At 28.3% G+C, this 20,969-nt stretch overlaps 1 protein-coding gene and 1 long non-coding RNA gene across 2 annotated transcripts in view; both read left to right on the top strand.

Annotated features, from left to right (window-relative positions):
* Positions 1-20,969, top strand: part of LOC145967537 (uncharacterized) — a 147,525-nt gene that overhangs the window by 83,059 nt on the left and 43,497 nt on the right. The window contains exons 3-4 of the mRNA XM_083092532.1: positions 335-470; positions 14,775-14,908. Coding sequence (XP_082948658.1) covers positions 335-470; positions 14,775-14,908 — 270 coding nt within the window. The remainder of the gene's footprint in view (positions 1-334; positions 471-14,774; positions 14,909-20,969) is intronic.
* Positions 4,655-5,236, top strand: LOC145967541 (uncharacterized). The gene is made up of 3 exons (XR_014437453.1): positions 4,655-4,785; positions 4,850-4,941; positions 4,998-5,236. It is a non-coding gene; the product is annotated as an uncharacterized LOC145967541 (long non-coding RNA).

Here is a 20,969-nt window from a genome sequence, read left to right as displayed (position 1 = left end):
ATAATTTCGGTAAATCTAAATATTTTTAATCAAGAATAATTATGCAATACATAACACACATACAAATAAAGTATGAGCTAATAAAATAATTGACATCAAATTAATATTCAATAATACATTAGCAATTACGGGGCATATCATGGTATTGCGAAACTGAATATCTAATCTCACCAGCGCGTAACATGTTGCAACAAATGAGATTACATAAAATTATGTTATCCGCATGTAAATGACATTACGACTTCGCCGCGGCGTAATAATCTAAGCCGCCGCCTACGCACGCAGGCATATACTTCCATTCGCTCTGTACATCTTATGCGTACGTGTGTTTCAGCCTGACAACTCGAACAAGAGCCAGGTAACGCTCCGCAAAGTCGACTTCGCCCTCTCGGGTACATTCAGCTGCGAAGTTACGGCAGACGCGCCGACCTTCTCCACGGCCTCTGGCACAAAGAATCTCACCGTAGTGTGTAAGTACATGCTCCACGTTATTATCTGATATCACGAAACTCGGCACATGCACGAGGCAAACTGCCAGTTATCCAAAATTATAGTTTTACACGTGAGCGAATTAACCGAGCGTCTCGAGGAAGTTCTAAGGTCTTTTCTTTTTTTATTAAATTAAATTAGGAATGCAGTAATTTTGATGTGCACGAGAATTGATGCTCAATTATAATACACTCTCGATACTTTCGAGCTCTTCTGATTGTATATTTGAAATGGAACAGAATTATATTTTCAGTAATAATGTCGAATTGATTTTTGCAATAAAATATCGGAATTATAATTTGATTTTGTGATGAGCAAAATTAAAAGTTACAATCGTTCCGTGTGTTCTTTGTAGTAATGTTTATAGTGCATTTTAAATTTATAATTTCGAGACCGTTGATATGCAATTGGATCAGAAATAATACTTTTTAATTCAATCGAAGTTGCATGAAGAGCTTTAATATAATATTTCAATTTTGATGTGAATATAATTTTATCGAATTACAAACGATAAGTAATTAAAGCAAGCAAAAATAATTTTATATGTATCTTCTTTAAACTACATATTTTATATTAATATTTTGTACGAAGGCAAATAATTGATTTTTATAAAAATATTTTATCCTACTCACACACACACAATTGTATTAAAACAAATTTAGACTAATTTTGCGCAAATATAGGTCCTTTTCTACACAATTATAAAATAATGATCAGTTATAATTTATATTACAAAATAATAACTCGTTATAATTTATGGCATTATAATTTGAAATTTAATTTTAAATTTTATACAAATCATTGTTTATCACTGATGGTCAAAATATGCTAAATTTAATTTCTTACAAATTTGTTATGAAATTTCTTATTATTTGAAATAGTACGTTTTTAATAAATAAATAAACATTGTGTTATAAATTAATTTTCAAAATCATCATATGATGATCATAATGTGTTTGTAAAATTCTAACTTTTTTATTTCTGATTTTACTTTGTATATTTATTTATATTACTAATCTTAATCTTTTGTGTTCACTTATTGTAAAAGTAAAATAAAAATAAAAATTAAGAAAATTATAATATAATAGATAATTTTTAAATTGGAATTTAAATCAATATTAAAATTTTATAAAAATTTTATGAAACTTAATATAATATACACTGACTTATACTCAAACAGTAAGATATAATACTTATGTAGAAGTTTAAAGAATTGTAAATGCATCTTCGTATATCAATATTACTTGTGTGAAATCTCTCATCTCCGTAATATATTTACGCAGTATAGAGTCGTAAGTTGAAGCACCTAAAGAGTCATGCATATTCCTGCAGCAAAACGCACATCTGGCGGTGAAAGTTCTCTCGTCATCGTTATTAACTCTGTCGCGTTTGATCCGCCTATTGAATCTGATCCATATATATGTCATCCTCTTCATCGCTGAATTGATATGAGCTTGTCGTGCATGTTCGTTCGGTACGATATATATTTAGTTGAGCAGCATCTCATCCCAATTTGCATGCATATACATCGTGCCTTTCTCATGACTATACAATTATAAACACGCGATAATATGTTTAAAGTATCCAAATATCTATCAAGGATAATATAAACAATTTTATTCATGTGAATATATATATAATAAATCTGTTATATATATTTGCATATTTTAAAAATTCAAATTGGTTGGAGGGCGATAAGGTAAACTATAATTGGCGAAATTTTATTTACGGAGATTCAGATACGTTGCGTAAAATTAGAACTTGCGACGTTCATTAAGGAAATTAGTTTATCATTCCGCTATCATCAGTGCGGATGTAATTTATCGCACGAAATTTAAAGTTAAACTCGTGTAATTAAAAGTATGTCGTTTTACATTCCGTTGATAATCGCGTCACAAATTCGATAAACTGAATTGCAAATCACTCATTTAATACGCATAACTAATGGATTCCATAACGAATATTAATCAAGTTGTTTATCATACGATGTATATAAATATTACACAAGCATTGTACATTTATATCGAATATAGATATACAATCATAAAACGAATTAAATATTTATAGCACTATTTGTATATTATCCATAAATTTTAAACATTATATTATATTGTATATAAAATTTATTATATGAGATAAAAATTCAACTTTAAATTTTTTAAGTATCATATTTTTCGCATATGACGAATTTTGCAAAATTGATGCTTCTAAATCTTATTTTCTTATTACAATCTTTTTATTATTTTTGTGTTATCTTTGAATTTGTTTTATTGAGAGAAATCCTGTATAACTGATCAGATTTACTAATATCTCTAATAATAAATTTTCTACTTTGATATTTGTGTTATTAAATGTAAGAGATTCGCGATTTATTCAAAGACAAACAAAAAATCACGAGATATAGTAATTTCGCTTGTAATATCCGCGCATTAAGCTCTTCAAGTCTTTTTGCTATAAGTTACTAATGCATTATCGCTACTAGAGTGTGTTTTTTCTACGATCCTATTCTTCCTCTTTCTTTATGGAAAATTGAAAAATTCAGTAATATCAAGGATGCGCAAAAATCAGTAATATTAAGGATACGCAAGTTGAATGTTACGGTGGTGCGATTTGCAAGGTGAGAATCGAAATTTGAAGAATTTACACGTGTATATCTTTATATCTCTATACTTATTATTGTATCTGTTGTAAAACGCATATTAGCTCGATGGTATAACAGCACATTATCATATAAAATCAGCGTATAAAACTTTTACAAAATTTCTAATTTTTAATTAGTGCAACATTTGCTTATAATATATTATTAAACAAAAATTTCTTATTATTTTATCGCATTTACAATACGTATATACAAATTTGGAGATAAAAATCAATTTTAAATGAATGTACGCGAAATTTTTTTCACAAATAACGTTAATATTGTTATCTATTTTTATTTCTTTTTCGAAATATTTGTAAAGTTGACACGTAAAGTTATAATACTATGTTTTCTTTTTAAATAACATACGTGAAAAAAAATAAAAACTATATCGTAAAAGTCGATATAGTCATATATGGACTATGGAAAATCAACATAGCAAGTGATAGCTTATCGTTATTGTGGTTTATATGAAAAGTTATAGTATATTATACTATTTTATTCTCTTTATATTTTGAAATATATGTATATATATTTTTTTCTTCTATTTTTATATTAAATTGTTTATTAAAAAATACTCTATCATAATATTGCTTACTATATATAAGTAAATAAATATATTTAATAGGAAAAAATATTTTTTTATACGGTTTTAAAAATTTGATACTCTTTTTTACTTTATATTCTAGTTTGTTAAGCGGAAAATAATTCAATATGAATTTTATTTTTGCACATGTAGAAACATAATTGTTTCATTTTTTAATTAAGTCTGATAAATATCGCGTAATTTTGGCACGCAATTTTTTACAATGTGACTAAGTCATATGTTAATTACAAAACATTATTATGTATAAAAAGATTTGTTTGAAAGCCTTAATATAATATATATCACACCAATACTATAATATTATAATATATACACTATTATACATGCGTATGCATTATATTTAAAATTTATTTAATAATATGCAAAATATAGGTTCTTTACGTTTTATCATGTACAATTTCGCCATTATTGTTCTGTGAATATTACCTGGAATCGGACAATGAAATGATGTATTTTTTCATCGATTAAGCATGCTAGAAATTGAAGCGGAAATTTTTATTTTGGATAAATAATTAGTACATCGAAATTATGAAATTCTTTATCACAAAATTATTCTTAGAATATGTACTGTCACCTCTAGTTTTGCAAGGAAAAGAGTTTATTTTGCAATTCTGTGTCGAGAGGATTCAATGAACAGTCTATAACATCTTAAAGTGCAATGGCACGATTCAATACGAGAAAAATATGCTTGAATATCAGAAATTCTTTCTCAGTTCACGTTTCTGTTGCATCTTTTGCACAAAATGAAAACGAAATGCTGAGTCTAGCGATATATTCAATGCAATACATTCTGTAATATGTCAATTCCGCACAATGTGCATTAAAATTAGAAATAATTTCTATTTTATAATGTATCCAGTAAACGTGCAACCGTTGTTGTGTGATTATTTGCGTAAAGACTTGTATAAATTTAAATTAGTACAAATGTATCGTGCACTGTTTCTTGACAGAATTGTATAATGGCAAAGTCGTAAGCGTAAACTCGTGAAACGATATTACTGAATTACCTAACTATACGCGAGCATTATATTGTAAGCGTGCACACAGCATCGTAAGTAACATGGCATACTCCATCACTTCATTATTTTATGTCCGACGACCTATGGTATTTCTAGAAAGCATTTCATCAGAAAGAAAATTCTCTGGGAACCTCGTTAGGAATGAAACGTTGGATCCTTTGAAATTGCGCAACGCTGTCCAGTATAAAGTAACTTAACATCTTTTTTATAATTACATTATATGACAGTTAGATATATGATGCAGGTTATACTGGACTCCATGCACTTCGTCCGGACAAAGCTTTTTGAAATTTATTTGACTCCGTAACGAATCCTCGAGCCAAGTTTTGCTTAAAGAACACACACACATACACAGAGAGAGAGAGAGAGGAGGGGGAGGGAGAGAGAGAAATAGACTGAGAAAAAATAATATTTCTCTCTTTTTTGTAATTAATTTTTCTTTTTTTAAGACTTAATATCTTTGCAATTAAACTATACATTAAATCTTTATTGAAGCAAAATCTATTTAAAATTAATTGCAAAAAAGATATCCTTGCACTCGTGAAACTTAATTTATCGAATATCTTTAAATTTCAATATTAAATATCTCTCCCTAATTTCATTTATACTTCAAATCTAAAATAATTTCTATTTTAATCTATAGTATTTCTAATTAAAATAATCCGGACGATAATTTTTAGAATATTATAAATATTGATAAAATTAATTTATAACTCAGATATATGTTATACACACATTTGTGTGTGCTTTATTTTTTACTGTTGACCTTTTTACTATTTTAAATTTGAAAGTAATAGATCTTTATTTAAGTATAGAAAAAAAAATAGAAACAAAATATATAATCTTAAAATTCCTAAAAATATATATTGGCCATTTTTACGAATTGAAATAACAAATTTTTATTTTTCTATAATAAAATGATATTATAATATTATTAAATGTTATAAGCAAATAGAAATTTCAATAAATTACTTAAAATTATATTATATACAATACATGCAAAACTTACATTTATAATATATATATATATATATATATATATATATATATATATATATATCTGATTCTACTTAATTTTAGTTTATATGCATTATTAAATGTAATTATTATTTAATTAACATTACCCAAAGCTCATAAACTAGAACATGTAACACGTACCGTGCGAAAGTTATGATGATTATTGATATTTACTTATGTAGTATAGTTATGTTGACTGTGTCATGATACATTTATATATGCTTATATCTTTCATTAGTATTTCAAAGTGATAAATATTTGAGATAGCAATGACTTTAATGAACGAAATGTTATATTATGTTTCTATGTTATATTAGGATAATTAATTGTTCTCAATGTTGCTAGGTTTAAATATTAACTCTCATTGATTGAAATTTAAAAGTTGCAAGGAAATATAAACTTTAAATAGGAAATTGATTTCAATTTTATCAATATTATACAATTGAAAGTAAATATACAGGGTGTCCCATTTTAAATAACGACCTCAAATATCTCCCGAATAATACGTTTTACAGAAAAATGTTTCAGACAAAAGTTGTATGGTTTCGAGGGGGCCATAAGATGGTACCATTGGTTTGACCTTGAAAAGTCATTTGAAGGTCACGTGAAGGTCACTTCAATTTTTTTAAATGGAACACCCTATATATTTTTGCACATTCTTGTAGCTCATCTCGAGAGCTTTCCAAAACACTATAATTAAGTTAGTTTTCATTAAGTACTTTCCGAGTTATGAGGCTTGAAACAAGGGGTGTCTCACTGACTAAAAATTTGTACATGTATTGCGAATTATCAGGTAATTTCAAGTGATTCCATGTAATGCACCATATACTCTAAGTAATGCGACGTAATACGAAACAATTCCATGAAATATAAAGTAATTCTATGTAATGCAAATATATTTATTTATAATTTTTTATTTTGCAAAATATACATATTATAAATTTAAAAAAATGTCTTATTTTAAACTTTGTTTCAATTATTAATTAAAAAAAAATCTTTTATTTTAAACTTACGAACATGAACACATATAAAATACAAATAAAATTAGTACAGATCGGAATAAAATCATTAATGATTTTATAAATTATAATATTTAGTTATACATATATTTTTTAATTATTCATGTATATATTTATTTTATATATATATATATATATATTTTAATTATTCATGTATATATTTATTTTATATATATATATATATATATATATATATATATATATCAAATAAATATATACATGAATAATTAAAAAATATATGTATAACTAAATATTATAATTTATAAAATCATTAATGATTTTATTCCGATCTGTATTAATTTTATTTGTATTTTATGTGTTCATGTTCGTAAATTTAAAATAAAAGATTTTTATTCTAAACTTATATATATATATATATATATATATATATATATATATATATATATATATATATAAGTTTAGAATAAAAATCTTTCATTTTAAATTTACGAACATGAACACATATAAAATACAAATATTTGTACACATATTTGAGTTACGTATAGTTAATCATTATATATTCTCTTTAATTCTTTGTATCTTTTTTCAATTAATATTTTTTCATGTCTATTTAAATAAAACGGTTCGGTTCCAATTAGAGTAACTGATCCAAAGAATAAGTATTCATTTTGTACTATTTGAATATCTGTTTCTTTAGGCCATTTATAAACATCTAATTCGGATTTTAAAAATTTAATTTTTGTAGAATTTTCAAATATTTCAATGACTCTTCCAATATAGAATGTGTTATTATAATAGGCAGCATAATATTTTTCCTCATCCAAAAGTCTTAAATTGGAAACAAACTCTTGAGAAATTATTTCACATTCATTTACATGCTGTTTGATACGTTCACAAATTTCAACAAAGTTTGTGATTTTTGTTTGATTTATATCTAAAACAAGATTTCTTTTTGTCTTTGTTCGATCTAATCTGCTTGGAAAATTTGTTATTTTTTGTGGAAGCTAGATAATTTCATCAGAATTGCTGTTGTCATTTTGATTTGCCTCCTTAGTAATTTCACTCTTAGAAAAATCCGAGGAAAAATCCAAGAAAAGACTTGCATTATATGATGTTAGTTGATCATCCGTATAAAGTTGAGTACATATGAAATTAGAACTTTGTGATACATTTTCAATAAAATTAATTTCTTTTTGAATCGAATCATCAACACTTGATGAAGAACATAATGAGACACTTGATAATTTTTCAGCTTCCATACATGTATTTTCTTGAGTGCATTATCATACGGAATTATGACGACATTGTTATTACATTCATCAGGTTGTTCATTAATATTTTTTTCTATTACATTAGATTTTGGATTTACTTGAAGAAAATTTAAAATATTAGAATTTTTTACCATATTTTGACTTTTTATTTTTAAAATGCGTTTTAAAATGCTTATTAAAATTTGAAAGAACCCATTTATATTTATTATTTTCAATTTGTGTAAATGTTTTAGAAAAAAAATTGCACTCTGTGCAATTTACATAAGCAGTTTGATTTTTTATTTCTATGCTAATATTATCTAAGTTAGAAAGAGTTTGTGATTTTTTAGCTTCATCATAATCGATGTTTTGTAGGAATTTAATATTATATGTAGGAATTTAATAATATAATTTGAAACTACGTTTTTAATATGATTAACAGCTTTAGATTTATCGTCTTCAGTTAAATAAGAAGATTTGTTTTTAGATGTCTTAATTGTATCATCAAAATTATTTTTATTACGTTTTATATTTCTATCTTTATTTAAGCATTTACGTTTATTAGACGTGCTTTGATGTTGTGTACTAACGTCACATAAACATTCTAAATTTTTTTCTTGAGTTTTTTCAAGAATAGTAGATTCAAGAAACTTTTTACTACTTTTAATTAATATATTTAATAATTCTTTACGCCTAAATAAAATTTCAAAATATTGTTCTTTTGTCGTGTATATACCAAAAAAATCTTTTTTTTCTTCAGGAGTTAACAATAAAGTTAACTTTTCTTTGGCAAAAGTCTTTCTTCGTTTATTTTGCTTATTGATATGATATTGTCATATCCAGTAAAAAGGAGAAGTTGCTTCAAATAATCAGGAGATACAATATCTTGTAGACTGAACTTTTCTATAAGTTTAACATCGACAATATGTGAGTGGGAATGGTTCTGAACGGCCGTACATGCATACAGACACTGTGTACCGTCCAAAATGACCCCCATTCATCCCCATTCCTATGCTATCGATGCTGCTTCAGACGTAAGCGCGGTAAAATGCGAAATAATACAACGTAATGCGAAGTAATTCGAAGTAATGCAAAGTAATTCGAAGTAATTCGAAATAATTCGAAGTAATTCGAAGTAATGCATAAGTAATTCCAGGAAAAATGTACATGTATTGCGACAGTGAGACACCCCTTGGCTTGAAATCATTTCTTAATTTTACATGAACCGTAAAATATCTTGTAAAATATTCATTTTTCGATTATCTTACCTTAATACTTTTATGTACAAAATAATGAGAGGAATCAATTGGTGTAAAGAAAACACATAATTGTTTGGAAAAAAAAATTTAATTTGCGATTAACAATTGCATTTTTTCTTTCGAAACAATTATGTGTTTTCTTTACACCAATTGATTCCTCTCATTATTTTGTACATAAAAGTATTAAGGTAAGATAATCGAAAAATGAATATTTTACAAGATATTTTACGGTTCATGTAAAATTAAGAAATGATTTCAAGCCTCATAACTCGGAAAGTACTTAATGAAAACTAACTTAATTATAGTGTTTTGGAAAGCTCTCGAGATGAGCTACAAGAATGTGTAAAAATATATAGGGTGTTCCATTTAAAAAAATTGAAGTGACCTTCACGTGACCTTCAAATGACTCTTCAAGGTCAAACCAATGGTACCATCTTATGGCCCCCTCGAAACCATACAACTTTTGTCTGAAACATTTTTCTGTAAAACGTATTATTCGGGAGATATTTGAGGTCGTTATTTAAAATGGGACACCCTGTATAATAGAAATGAAATGCGTGCGTAAAAAGATATTATCACAATAAATAAGTTGAAACTTTCATTATTAATTCGCCTATTATATACACTTATAAATGTAGCGAATTAACTTTTATCTTGATAAATTTTTTCCAATTTGGAATCGATTTTTTCCAGTAAAGATGTAATAGGATTCATTATTTGACAATCATTCACATAAAATGATAATTATGTAATATCACAGTAAAACAGAGTGCATTGTATAAGATATAATATTCCTTATTTAAAATTAGAAAGATTTTGGAGAATATTGCATAATTTTAATTTGTACAAGTGCAATTGCCTATGAAGAAGACTGCACATATATGTTAATTTTGAAATTTCTACGTACTTACGTTCTATATTCTCATGAATGTAAAATGGATCTTAATATGTATAACGCTCGACAATAGAACACTATATCAAAATCGCTTGTAGTTCTGCTTAAGCACGTTTCTCTCAATGTACCAACAAATGCGTAATAATTTGAATTATCTTCCACAAATTCACTGAGTTTTCCTGAGCTCTTATTAAGCTCTATTCTTGTGAATTGTCGAAACATTTTTATTCTTCTTTTTAAATACTTAAATAATACATATACGCATCCACACGCGTATTACGTATACATTTGTACGCACACGCGTAGATGCGCATATTATTAAAATACATTATGATTTGAATGTTTGATTGCGTGCAATTTTATAGTAATTTTTTTCACGATTTCACATACTATTTAATAGAATATTTATTAGCAATTTACTTTATTATATGATAAATAATATCACAACACCGAAAAAATTATTTTAATTTTTTTTAAAAATAGAAATTTTCTCGATAAAAATATTACGTATTAAAATTCATATTATGATTTAATTCAAACGTTTATTATTATTGTAGTAAAATTTTTTTTGTGCGCTAAGTAATACTCATAGATATAATATCTTTATTATGACTGAAGAAATGCGTCACATTTAATTGACACAGTCCTTTTTACAAGGCCTTTATAGAAGGTAACCATTAAAAATATGTATATATGTATGTATATATATGGTAGTAAATCATACCAACTATGAAATTGACTTCCGATAAACGGAGAAGATTGATGATCGAATGATGCGCGATGGTTGTCGAAATTTCTGGCAATCGTTGGCCATTTTAATCTGCAAAATTCAAGGATCAGTTATATCGTTCAATATCCCAACCATCAAATGCAGACGAATTTATATAAGATATTTTGAAAATGTTTCGCATTGATAACAAATTAAAGCCTTTGCGCAATTATGTTAATTTCAAGTAGTAGACAATGCAATAGTTTCAGAAGAAAGCAACTCAATGTCTTCTTAAAAATTTTTTTATTTCTAAATTAAGTTACTTTATATTTTGAATATGGAATATATATATATATATATAATATACTTAAAAATATATAAAATGCTTCTCATTTTTCATCTTTATTTCAAATATTTGTTTACGTATTTCATTATTTTATTATAATTAATATAATAAATCTGAAAAAATAAGATTACTCTTGTATAAGTTGATTAGCATTTATTAACCCTTTTTTTGCTGCTTATTAACTTTTCGTATGTATCTTTGTTGGAATTCCTTTTTGTTCTTCGTTTCATAACCATTGCCAGCTTTCTTGCGTTCCTATTTCTTCTTCTTCTTCCGGTAGTACTTTAACTTTTATTTTTACTCTCGTCTATTCCCGATGCTCCTCCGTCAAATATTTAAAGGTTTCCTCTTTTTCACTGAGTTGCTGTAAATGTATCACGTTTATTTTTTAGCAGATTCAGTACGAAGAAAACTTATTATCGTGTTTTCTGTTATTCTTCGTCTTACAATTATAGTATTACCACAATCATAGTATTAATATATCATATTACTATTTTGCAAGACAACTTCAATATTCTCAGTTTCATCTGCATGATTAATGAATTTCGTACAAGATGGATAGATATTTGCAAAGAATTCAATGCGATAGTGATAGTGATAGTGATGGAGTTTCATTTCTATCATATAATCTCTCATCCATCATGATGGTACCCGAAATTCGTTAGGATTTTGGCAGAGACATAATATCCACAGATCGTCTTCTTTATTAGCAGCACTTAAATCCAGATGGAGAATCTTTCATATAGGAAGGTAGTGCTATTCGCATATCGGACAGGATATGAATTTCATATTTTACGATAATATCGCGGGATATTCTCATAGGATAAACGAATCTTACAGTTTTCACATGCTTGTGGGAAAATCATATTTATACTGGAATTTTTTTCAATATCTTATCTTTCTTTTCTTAGTTTATATCCATTTTTCCGTATCCTTACGATATCCCGTTAAAATTGATACAAAATGATAAATCGATATCATGTATAACTAATTGAAATATAGGATGAAGAAAACTTGGCGCAAATAAGACAGGATACCTTTTACGTTACAGTAAAAGTTTTATTGCGTAATTCTCTTGCGATACCTGACAGTTACACGTTTCTCGTGTTACTTTTTGTTCCATTCTTCATTTTATTATTTTTAGAAAAAGTTTGGATAGAAGTACAAGTCATAATTGTGAATTTTACACAATAAACGTTAATAAAGCTTTCATTAATAACAAGGAAATGTAAAATTCTTTGCACGAAAATATGCAACGTCATGTAATTTTAATTATACTCTCTTTTTCTCTCTGTTTCACTCACATTAAGATATTTAATATTATCTCAAATAATTTTTAGTCTAATTTTTCTATTGATTTACTCAAATTATATTTTTTTTTAATAGTTTAAATTTTTATTTAAAATTTTTTTCCTTCTTTACAACAACGTTTGATAAATATTAATTATTAATGTATATTTGTGTTGAGAGCGAGAAGTAGGAATGCTAAAACAGCGTATATTTTGATCAATTTCTGTATCTTGCTCAATAATTTATAGATGAAATATAGCAAAATAACTGGGATTCAATTAATCGTTCTATCGTTTCACGAGTCGCCGGTTTATCGTCGCCTCGAGCAGAGCTTAGGAGATTCGATGGTTATTCCTTTCACTTGACTTGCTGGCAATAGCTTCCGGTTTCATCCCAAGTTGGCTTCAAGTGCTTCACTATATAAAGTATACATATATGAAGTCTGTAGTTAAGAACGTGAGAATAGTTGAAAACTTCAAATAGTAGTATCAAGAGAACAGTATGATATAACACGTTATAAAAAAGACTCAATCAAAAATCTCGAGATATTTTTTATATTTATCAGAGTATTATTTTATTAAAATAAGAAAAACGAAGAAAATCAATAATATTAAGTCATCAAAGAATTGGATTAGAATATATAACTTAAAATTTTGATTCATCATACGTGAATATAAATTAGTTCTCCATATTTTCGCAATATTATAACTTTATTGGTAATTTTGCCAAATTTGGTTTGCACGATATTTATATTTGCAAATAATTTTAAATACATAAATATATATACGAAATGTGTTTGTAAATTTGCGTTTAATATTTTCATTCAACGAACGCAATTAATTTATCTGTTTGTAGCTAGATATTATTGAAACCATCCTATTAATCGAAGATCAAATTAATGCAGAGATTCGGTTTTTCATAAATCGCTCGTTATAACAACATATCACATATTTGTTCGCGAGAAATGTCTTATTAAATATGATGTTAAATTGATAGCTTATTTTAATTTGAGCATAGAGTTCGAATGTATGAATCACAATTGCTTCCAATTAACATTTGACGAAATAAACTGCAATAATTCTTCCTTAATATTTAACGATTTAATCTGAACATTTTTCGTCGAAGCCGTTATATGCATACTTTTCACAACTTATTTTAGATTGTCACATTTTAAATAAATGCCAACAAGACCATTTTTTAATATAATTGATGTGTTACATATAGTTCCTTTATAATTTGTATACAATGTATATAGAATGACAAACGAGTAAAAATACTTTTCATACGAGTACGTAAAATTTATACATCTTTTAATTTTTCTGAGTAAAGCATAGAGTGAACATTTAATATCTTTATCGTCGTTCTAGATTTTGATAGCTTAGTGATAAAATTGAAGTGCTTTGCAAATTGACGATCCATTTTCCGCATCCAATTTCTCTAGAAGTATATTTGTGCAACGAGCGAAATTCAAATATTATGTATATAATATGCATCTGGCTGCACGCCGCGCACTATTGTAAATATAGAATTAGAAGAAAATTAAAATAACCGATATCACAAATGCATTATATATATTGTTTAAATATAACATTTCTATATAATAAATTTAAGTTACAAGAAAGATATATTAAATAAAGAATACGTACAATTTTAACCATCATATCGATAAATGTTTTATTAGCTATCGCAAATTTCTACTCCACCGCGGATATTTGATTTACATATCTGGAATTTTTCGAATATTAGATTATCTCCAGTATTCTATTTCGTGTTTGAAATATCGCGACGATTAGTGGATTTCCGATACAAAGTTTGCTTTATTACTTCACCCAAGTCCGTTTCGTCTCAACTCCTGTGCGGCGGCAATGATCGGCGCTATTCACGGACACTTCATTTTGCAGCCGAACAAACAAGCTTTTAATCACAGTTTCAGTTTGGAGCTATTGTCTTTGCATCACAACGCCCCACGTTTACCCGATTCGCGCTACTGCCGGCAAAATCAATATCCCACGTACTGCGCTTAATATTTTTCCACGGTTACGCGTCCGTAACTGCCTTTTGAGGGTGGCGTCGGAATTACGCAATACACGTACCCCATTGTGCTCCGCTAGAAGCGCATAAAGCTGGCGACATAACGGGCTCCTCATTGGCGCTTGAATATTGGATAAGTTCGGTGGCAAGCTCGAGGAAAACGGCACGATTACCGCATTCGCCCCACATTTTAGATTTCGTTGACAATGACTATAAGAGAGACCTGCGAAATTATATGTTTCAGCTCTGCCCAGCGGAAGGCCCGTTATCGTATCGGAACGCGAACGGTACGACGCGGGAGACATGTTGAAAGCAAATTGCAGCCTACCGTCATCGAAGCCGCCGGTTAACTTCTCATTCACGCTGAACAACAATCCGGTAAGTGATGCCTATCGACACGATTGTCATATTGTTGAATCAGAGAGAAGGAACGTTAGTGAAAGAGATTGAACTTCGACGCTGCATTTGCAGTTGTATGCATTTCTCTCACATTCGTATATTTAAATCTTTCCAGAAGAAAAGTATTTGCACGAGATTAACGAAAATTGAACGGGCTACCTCGAGTACTTTAAACGAAAGGAAAAAAAACATGACTTTTTATCCATTAATTTATTTTACCTAAGAATAGATTTATGAAAAGTGCAAATTTTTTTAAATGATCAATTTTTGCTATGATAATATATTCATTACGTATTATGCTAATTGACGATTGATTCGTTCTGAAGAAAATTAGTCAAGTAACGAAAACGTAAAATCATCGAAATGTATACACGTTAATGTATAAACTTCCAATTGTGGATGCTCTTTTTTCTTTTTTTTTTTCTCTTTTTTTATCCATTCAATAGCAGCTTTTTTAGCTTTATAGTATTCAATCGGAATACGTTTTCCTCATATCTTTTTGCTTTGAAATAGATCTTTTTATAAAAATTGTTAAATCGAAGACTATTTGCTTTTACCACCCCATGAAACTCGTAAGCCTCGTTGAAAGTGCGGGGGATTTCGATATCGATTTTCAATTTACAGAATATATGTATCTACATTACTGTGCTATTATCATCACCGCCAATGTTTATTGCAGTAGGAAACTTCTCTGACCGTTGGAAAAGAGAATCGTTTCCGTCACGTTACTGTTTTTCCTTTATCACACACTCGAAATGTGGATACCATTTATTATCAGCTTTTAACCGATGTGCGGAGAATTTGCACAGCTTTACCCATTACGAGGGCACGTTTAGGAAAACTTAATTTAGTCCGAAATAATTCTGGCATTTTATAACATTGCAGAGCTATTCAAAGTGTTAGCAAGCCCCGCGAGAAGCAAATTGACAGATCTTAAAAAGGATTAAGCAAATTCTTCGTTCTGCGAAAATATGCAGTAATATGCGTATCGTCTATTTGCTTTCTGGGCAATCCAGTTCTTATGCCAAATTGAATGAATCCTCTGCACAGAATTAGAGCACGGATGATTAAGCCTTACCCGTCGCCTCCGAAGTAAGAGGTTTTATCAAGTCGCGTCCGCGGGATAAGAGAATTTGAATAATCGGATAATCCGTGCAAAAGCCGCCAGGAGTACCGAACGAAATACTAATAACCGCGCGATACCAGCAAAAATGTTGTCGAGTAACTTTTGCCGAGCGAAACACGCTTACACGGGCGTAGCCTCCGGCGATGCATTACCCATAATCTCCTGGGATGACGTCGTGGGATCTCATTAGCCGATACGGCTAAATGCAAAGCGCGGACTGTGCTTGATCGTCCGCAGAAATCCGAAATTTGCCGCCGACTTTGATCGAGCAGAAATCCGTGCTAAATGTGGCACGTCCTTTCCAATAACGCAATTTTAATGCTAGAAACATTTTTGCCATTTTATCTTTGACTTTACATTATGTAAAAGTTACTATTAGATTAAAAAATTTTTTATTTATTTAATAAAAATAAATATCTTAATAAAAATAAATATCCTTCATATATGTATTATATAATATGTATCTATATTTGCAGTTTCTAGAACATAAAATTACGGATTAAACTGATTAAGGAAATGCCCGAGTTATTATCGAATATTCCGCGTCAATCAAATATCAAACGTGTCGAATTAATTTTCACGAGAAGAGAAAAGGAGGAAACTGTTTGATTGGAGAAATTCGATAATTTTATAGAACACTACAAATTATTTGAATTTTTAATCTTAATTTATATAAAATTTCTAATACCGTTCACTCTATTGTTATTATTATACATTTAGAAAGATTTATACGTCCAATATATTTATTTTAATCGATTCGTACGGAATGATTGCTTAATAGCGAGTCGTAAATTTCTCTGCAAAGTTATGATGATATTATTCTTCACCCGACATGGTATGACAGTACAATAAAAAGCCGAGAAGATACGATTCCGAGGAAAATCAACCGCGAGTTTCTTTCTCCATGGGACTTGGAAAATTAGTATCGCATATATACGTAAGTGCGAGTAACGATGGAACACTGCCGACGGGGGCAGTGAGAAGGGTAGTAACGAATTGCCCAGGTCAGGAACAACCGGGTCGGTCTGCTAGCTTCTTACGGCTAACGTCTTGTCGAGAAACTCGTCGAATTTGCAGGGAACGTTTCTGAGAGCGTGGAAGATATCTTGTCGCGGAAACAACGGTTTCTTACGACCAGGGCGTTGCCAGTACAAGTTTACTCGCATCGGAAAAAGTAGTTCACTCCCAAGAAAAACTTCTAGCTCTAGTTGATCTCCTCCTCAAAAGATTTATTCTTTACTCGTCGAAAATCTCTTTAATTAATATCGTGAAACTTCAGAATATATTTCTTTTATTAATTAAATGTTGCTTTTTTTATTTTATTATTCAAGATATAACCGTTAACAAATTTTACAAGAACACAATTCACCTTTGTAAATTGTAATATTCGTATAACAAATTATATCTAGTTTTTCGCTTGAAAGTTGTTGCAGAATCAACTTTTTAATTTAAAAGATTGTGAGCCACATTGTTTTTTGTTATTTTTATATTTAGTAACATAATTTTTCGTAGACAAAAAGAGCTAAAAAAACTATAAAATTTTAATATAACATACTCGTAGATTATTCTTTCTTTCTCTCTTTCTTTCCTCTCTTTTCTTTATTTTCTAATTTAAAATTTTCTAAATAATTTATTAATTTTTTAAGTATATTTAATTTATATTAATTTATTCTAACAAGTAATTTATTTTGAAATAATAATATGAAAAAGAGAGAGAGAAATAATATATGTTTTTATTCAAAATTGCTGTAATTTGAATTTATTATGTGTACAAATTTATAAATTCATTGTACATGCATTAAATGCGCCAATCAATTATTGATAATTGTAATGATACATTGCTATAAATAATACATATTTGCGATATAAAATGTTTAATATTGGAAACTTACGTTAAAAGACACATTATTAGTAACGAATGGAAATGTGATAAAACGGTGATACAGATCATTTCCTACCAATGAATACACATTTCAAAATTAAAATTTAGATGAATTTAAATAGATAAACAATTGCAAATAATATACTCTTACGCTTATCGTTTTTCTGTTTTTATGTAAGATATCATAAAAATATGTGTACGATAATTAGCACATTTAATGTATGTACATTAAATTTATACATGTATACATATAATAAAAATTACAACAATTTATAATTATAATAATAATTATATTATAATTATATTATAATTATAATAATATATGTGTATATAATATTTTAATATATGTTGTTTCAATATTGTTATTTTCAAAATTATTTATTAGGATATATTAGTATAAATTAAATATGCTTCAAAAAATTAATAACACATATACACCAGAATATCTTTAATAATGTTGAAATTAATAAATTATATTTTTTAAATGATGTAGCATATTGCAAAAGAGGTTTAATATTCCGGTTTATAATTTATAAATATATTGAAATATATTTATATATCACGTACAATAAATTTCTTTTGATTTTAATGCTAAGCATGCTAAAATTGCTTAAGAATTTCTAATTCGTAATATATGTGATTGTATATGACGTACTCTTATAGCAATATCAGTACATTATTTAGCATTTATATTATACCATTCGATATTCTTAATCTATGCGTCATCGCTATTACGGATACATATAAATTTTGCGTCCTTATGTGGTATCAACATGCGGTCTTTTAATACCTCATAACCTAGTATCGTAAACGGCATTGATTCACGTGCAACCTCGCTTATCTTTCATCCACGGTGCGCATATATGAGGTGATGAGAATGGGCTTGTTTAGTCCTTCTCATCCGATATATAAACTGTATCATTTCAAGGAGAAAATAAGTATAAGAAGTAAAAGAGTACTTTTTATATCCTTGCTAAGGTATTACCAACGATAATGTCATTTAATATAACAACATAATGGCTTATACATATATTTTTACTGTAGTCTAGTTAAGTTATTAGTTTATAGATACGCTAAATTAAGAAAACAAACAGAATTTTGTTAATTCGCAGAATCAAATATTGATTTCGTTCTTTTTCCTTAGATCTCATCCCTGAAATGCTTCATTGAGATGTTTTCACGACTATGAATCTTTCGCGCTTTATTTCGATCACACCTGTCTCTTCTTTCGCAATCATCCACACTATTTGCATCGCCTCTATATGAGATTCACACGTTCACGAATCTATTGGAATACCATGTATTACTGGATAGTATAGGCGGGATTTATTATTTGAGATTTATTGTGGTTTTATGCATCGTCCGACGTATAACCGCGCTATCGAGTTTAGTGATGACAAATTACAATTTTTCTGAGATATCTGGTCGGTAAATTGCATTTTTTATTTTCTTGTGATTTTATTTTTAATGTGTTGTATGTCTTTTTTACAAGAGAACTAATGTTCGGTCCTTATAATTTCTCGATCTCTGTGCAAAACGTTTTAATTTTGAATTTAAATCTGAATCTTTATAGAATATTTATTTGCATATATAATATATTTATTTTACATTTACGACTGAGATAAAATGTCTGAGACTGATGATGTTAATATAAAAACACCTTATAAAAGAAATTGGAAAATTGATTTCCTACTAATATGCTGTCATAAAATTAATTTTGAAAAGAATATTTAAATATGAAAAGATTTTACGAAGATTGCATAACAAGTTCTTAGAATTTTTTAATGATTTTTAAAACATCTTTTAATTAAAATTATGAAATATAGAAATTCTCTTTTAGAATTTATATTTTCAATTTATTCGATTATTTTCCAAAGCAGATGTATAGTTTGTTTAAATATCGCATATAATATGAATAACATACTTTTTTTATTTTTTGCTACATCTCATTTTTTTCATCAATCATTAAATTAAAAAAAAACCGTGTTCAATTAGAAAAAAATCGCGATATATTCGCATCTTATCGGAAACAATTTTGAACTTTATCGTGACGAAGCCGAGTTTGAGATTATCTGCAAATAGTTCTCGGCATCGTTTCCCGTCGTATCCTTAATCAACTTATAACCCATAGTAACTTCTGCCAATCAGAAACATATCCCGCGGGAAAGAAGATCGGGATCGCAGCTGTGCTGCGGGGGAGAGAAACTTTATTGAATCGTAAATCGTCACCTGAAAATAGCACTCGCGCCAACTGTTGTTCGTGCACTTTCGACTTCCCAGGACACCGGCGGGTATTTTCTTTCTCGTGCTTTTCGAAACCGCGCGACCACATTGTTGTTTTTATAATCTCATGAGGTATCCGACAGATATTGTAAAACAAGGTGGAGCGATGGACTCGAGGTACTACATAGTGAAATAACCTCCGGTGATGCTAGTGAAAACATTATCTTAAATTGCTGGCGAAGTTTGCCAGCTCTTTTCAATCGCGATACCGATCGCTTAGTACGTCGCGAATCATATTATTCAAGATCCAACCAACTGATCTTCAAGCCGCACGGCGAACCACGAGAAATATCCACAATGGTTTCATTGTTTCTATATCGATTTTACACAATCACGTTAAAAGCACGATTACTGTCCTGACGGGCAATCTTCTCGAGAATAAACAAGGCAGAGTGATATATTGTCATAATATATCGTATTATTTATTGAGAAATAAATATATATAATAAATTATAACATATAAAATAATTTATAAAATAATAATAAATAATAATAAATAATAATGATAAATAATAATAAATATATTTAATAAATTAATTGTAAATATTTAAAATTACGACGCGTTAAGGCATAAAATGCAAATCTGAATCGACAATTGCAATGAAATGCTTAACGAATCATAAGTTAATGAATGCCCGATTACGTGCACGCATATGTGAAAACATATCACGAGTAACTCTTACCAAAGCTTTTTACCATAAATGGCAATATAGTTAAATGACTTTTAAGAGCTTATATATAAGGAACAT

This window comes from Camponotus vicinus, unplaced genomic scaffold, assembly GCF_025532165.1.
Source record: "Camponotus vicinus isolate PSW18456_S1 unplaced genomic scaffold, iyCamVici1.0 SCAF_2, whole genome shotgun sequence".
In the NCBI taxonomy this organism is placed as follows: domain Eukaryota; kingdom Metazoa; phylum Arthropoda; class Insecta; order Hymenoptera; family Formicidae; genus Camponotus; species Camponotus vicinus.
The sequence above is the reverse complement of the archived record's forward strand: the minus strand, read 5'-3'. Positions and strand labels throughout refer to the sequence as shown.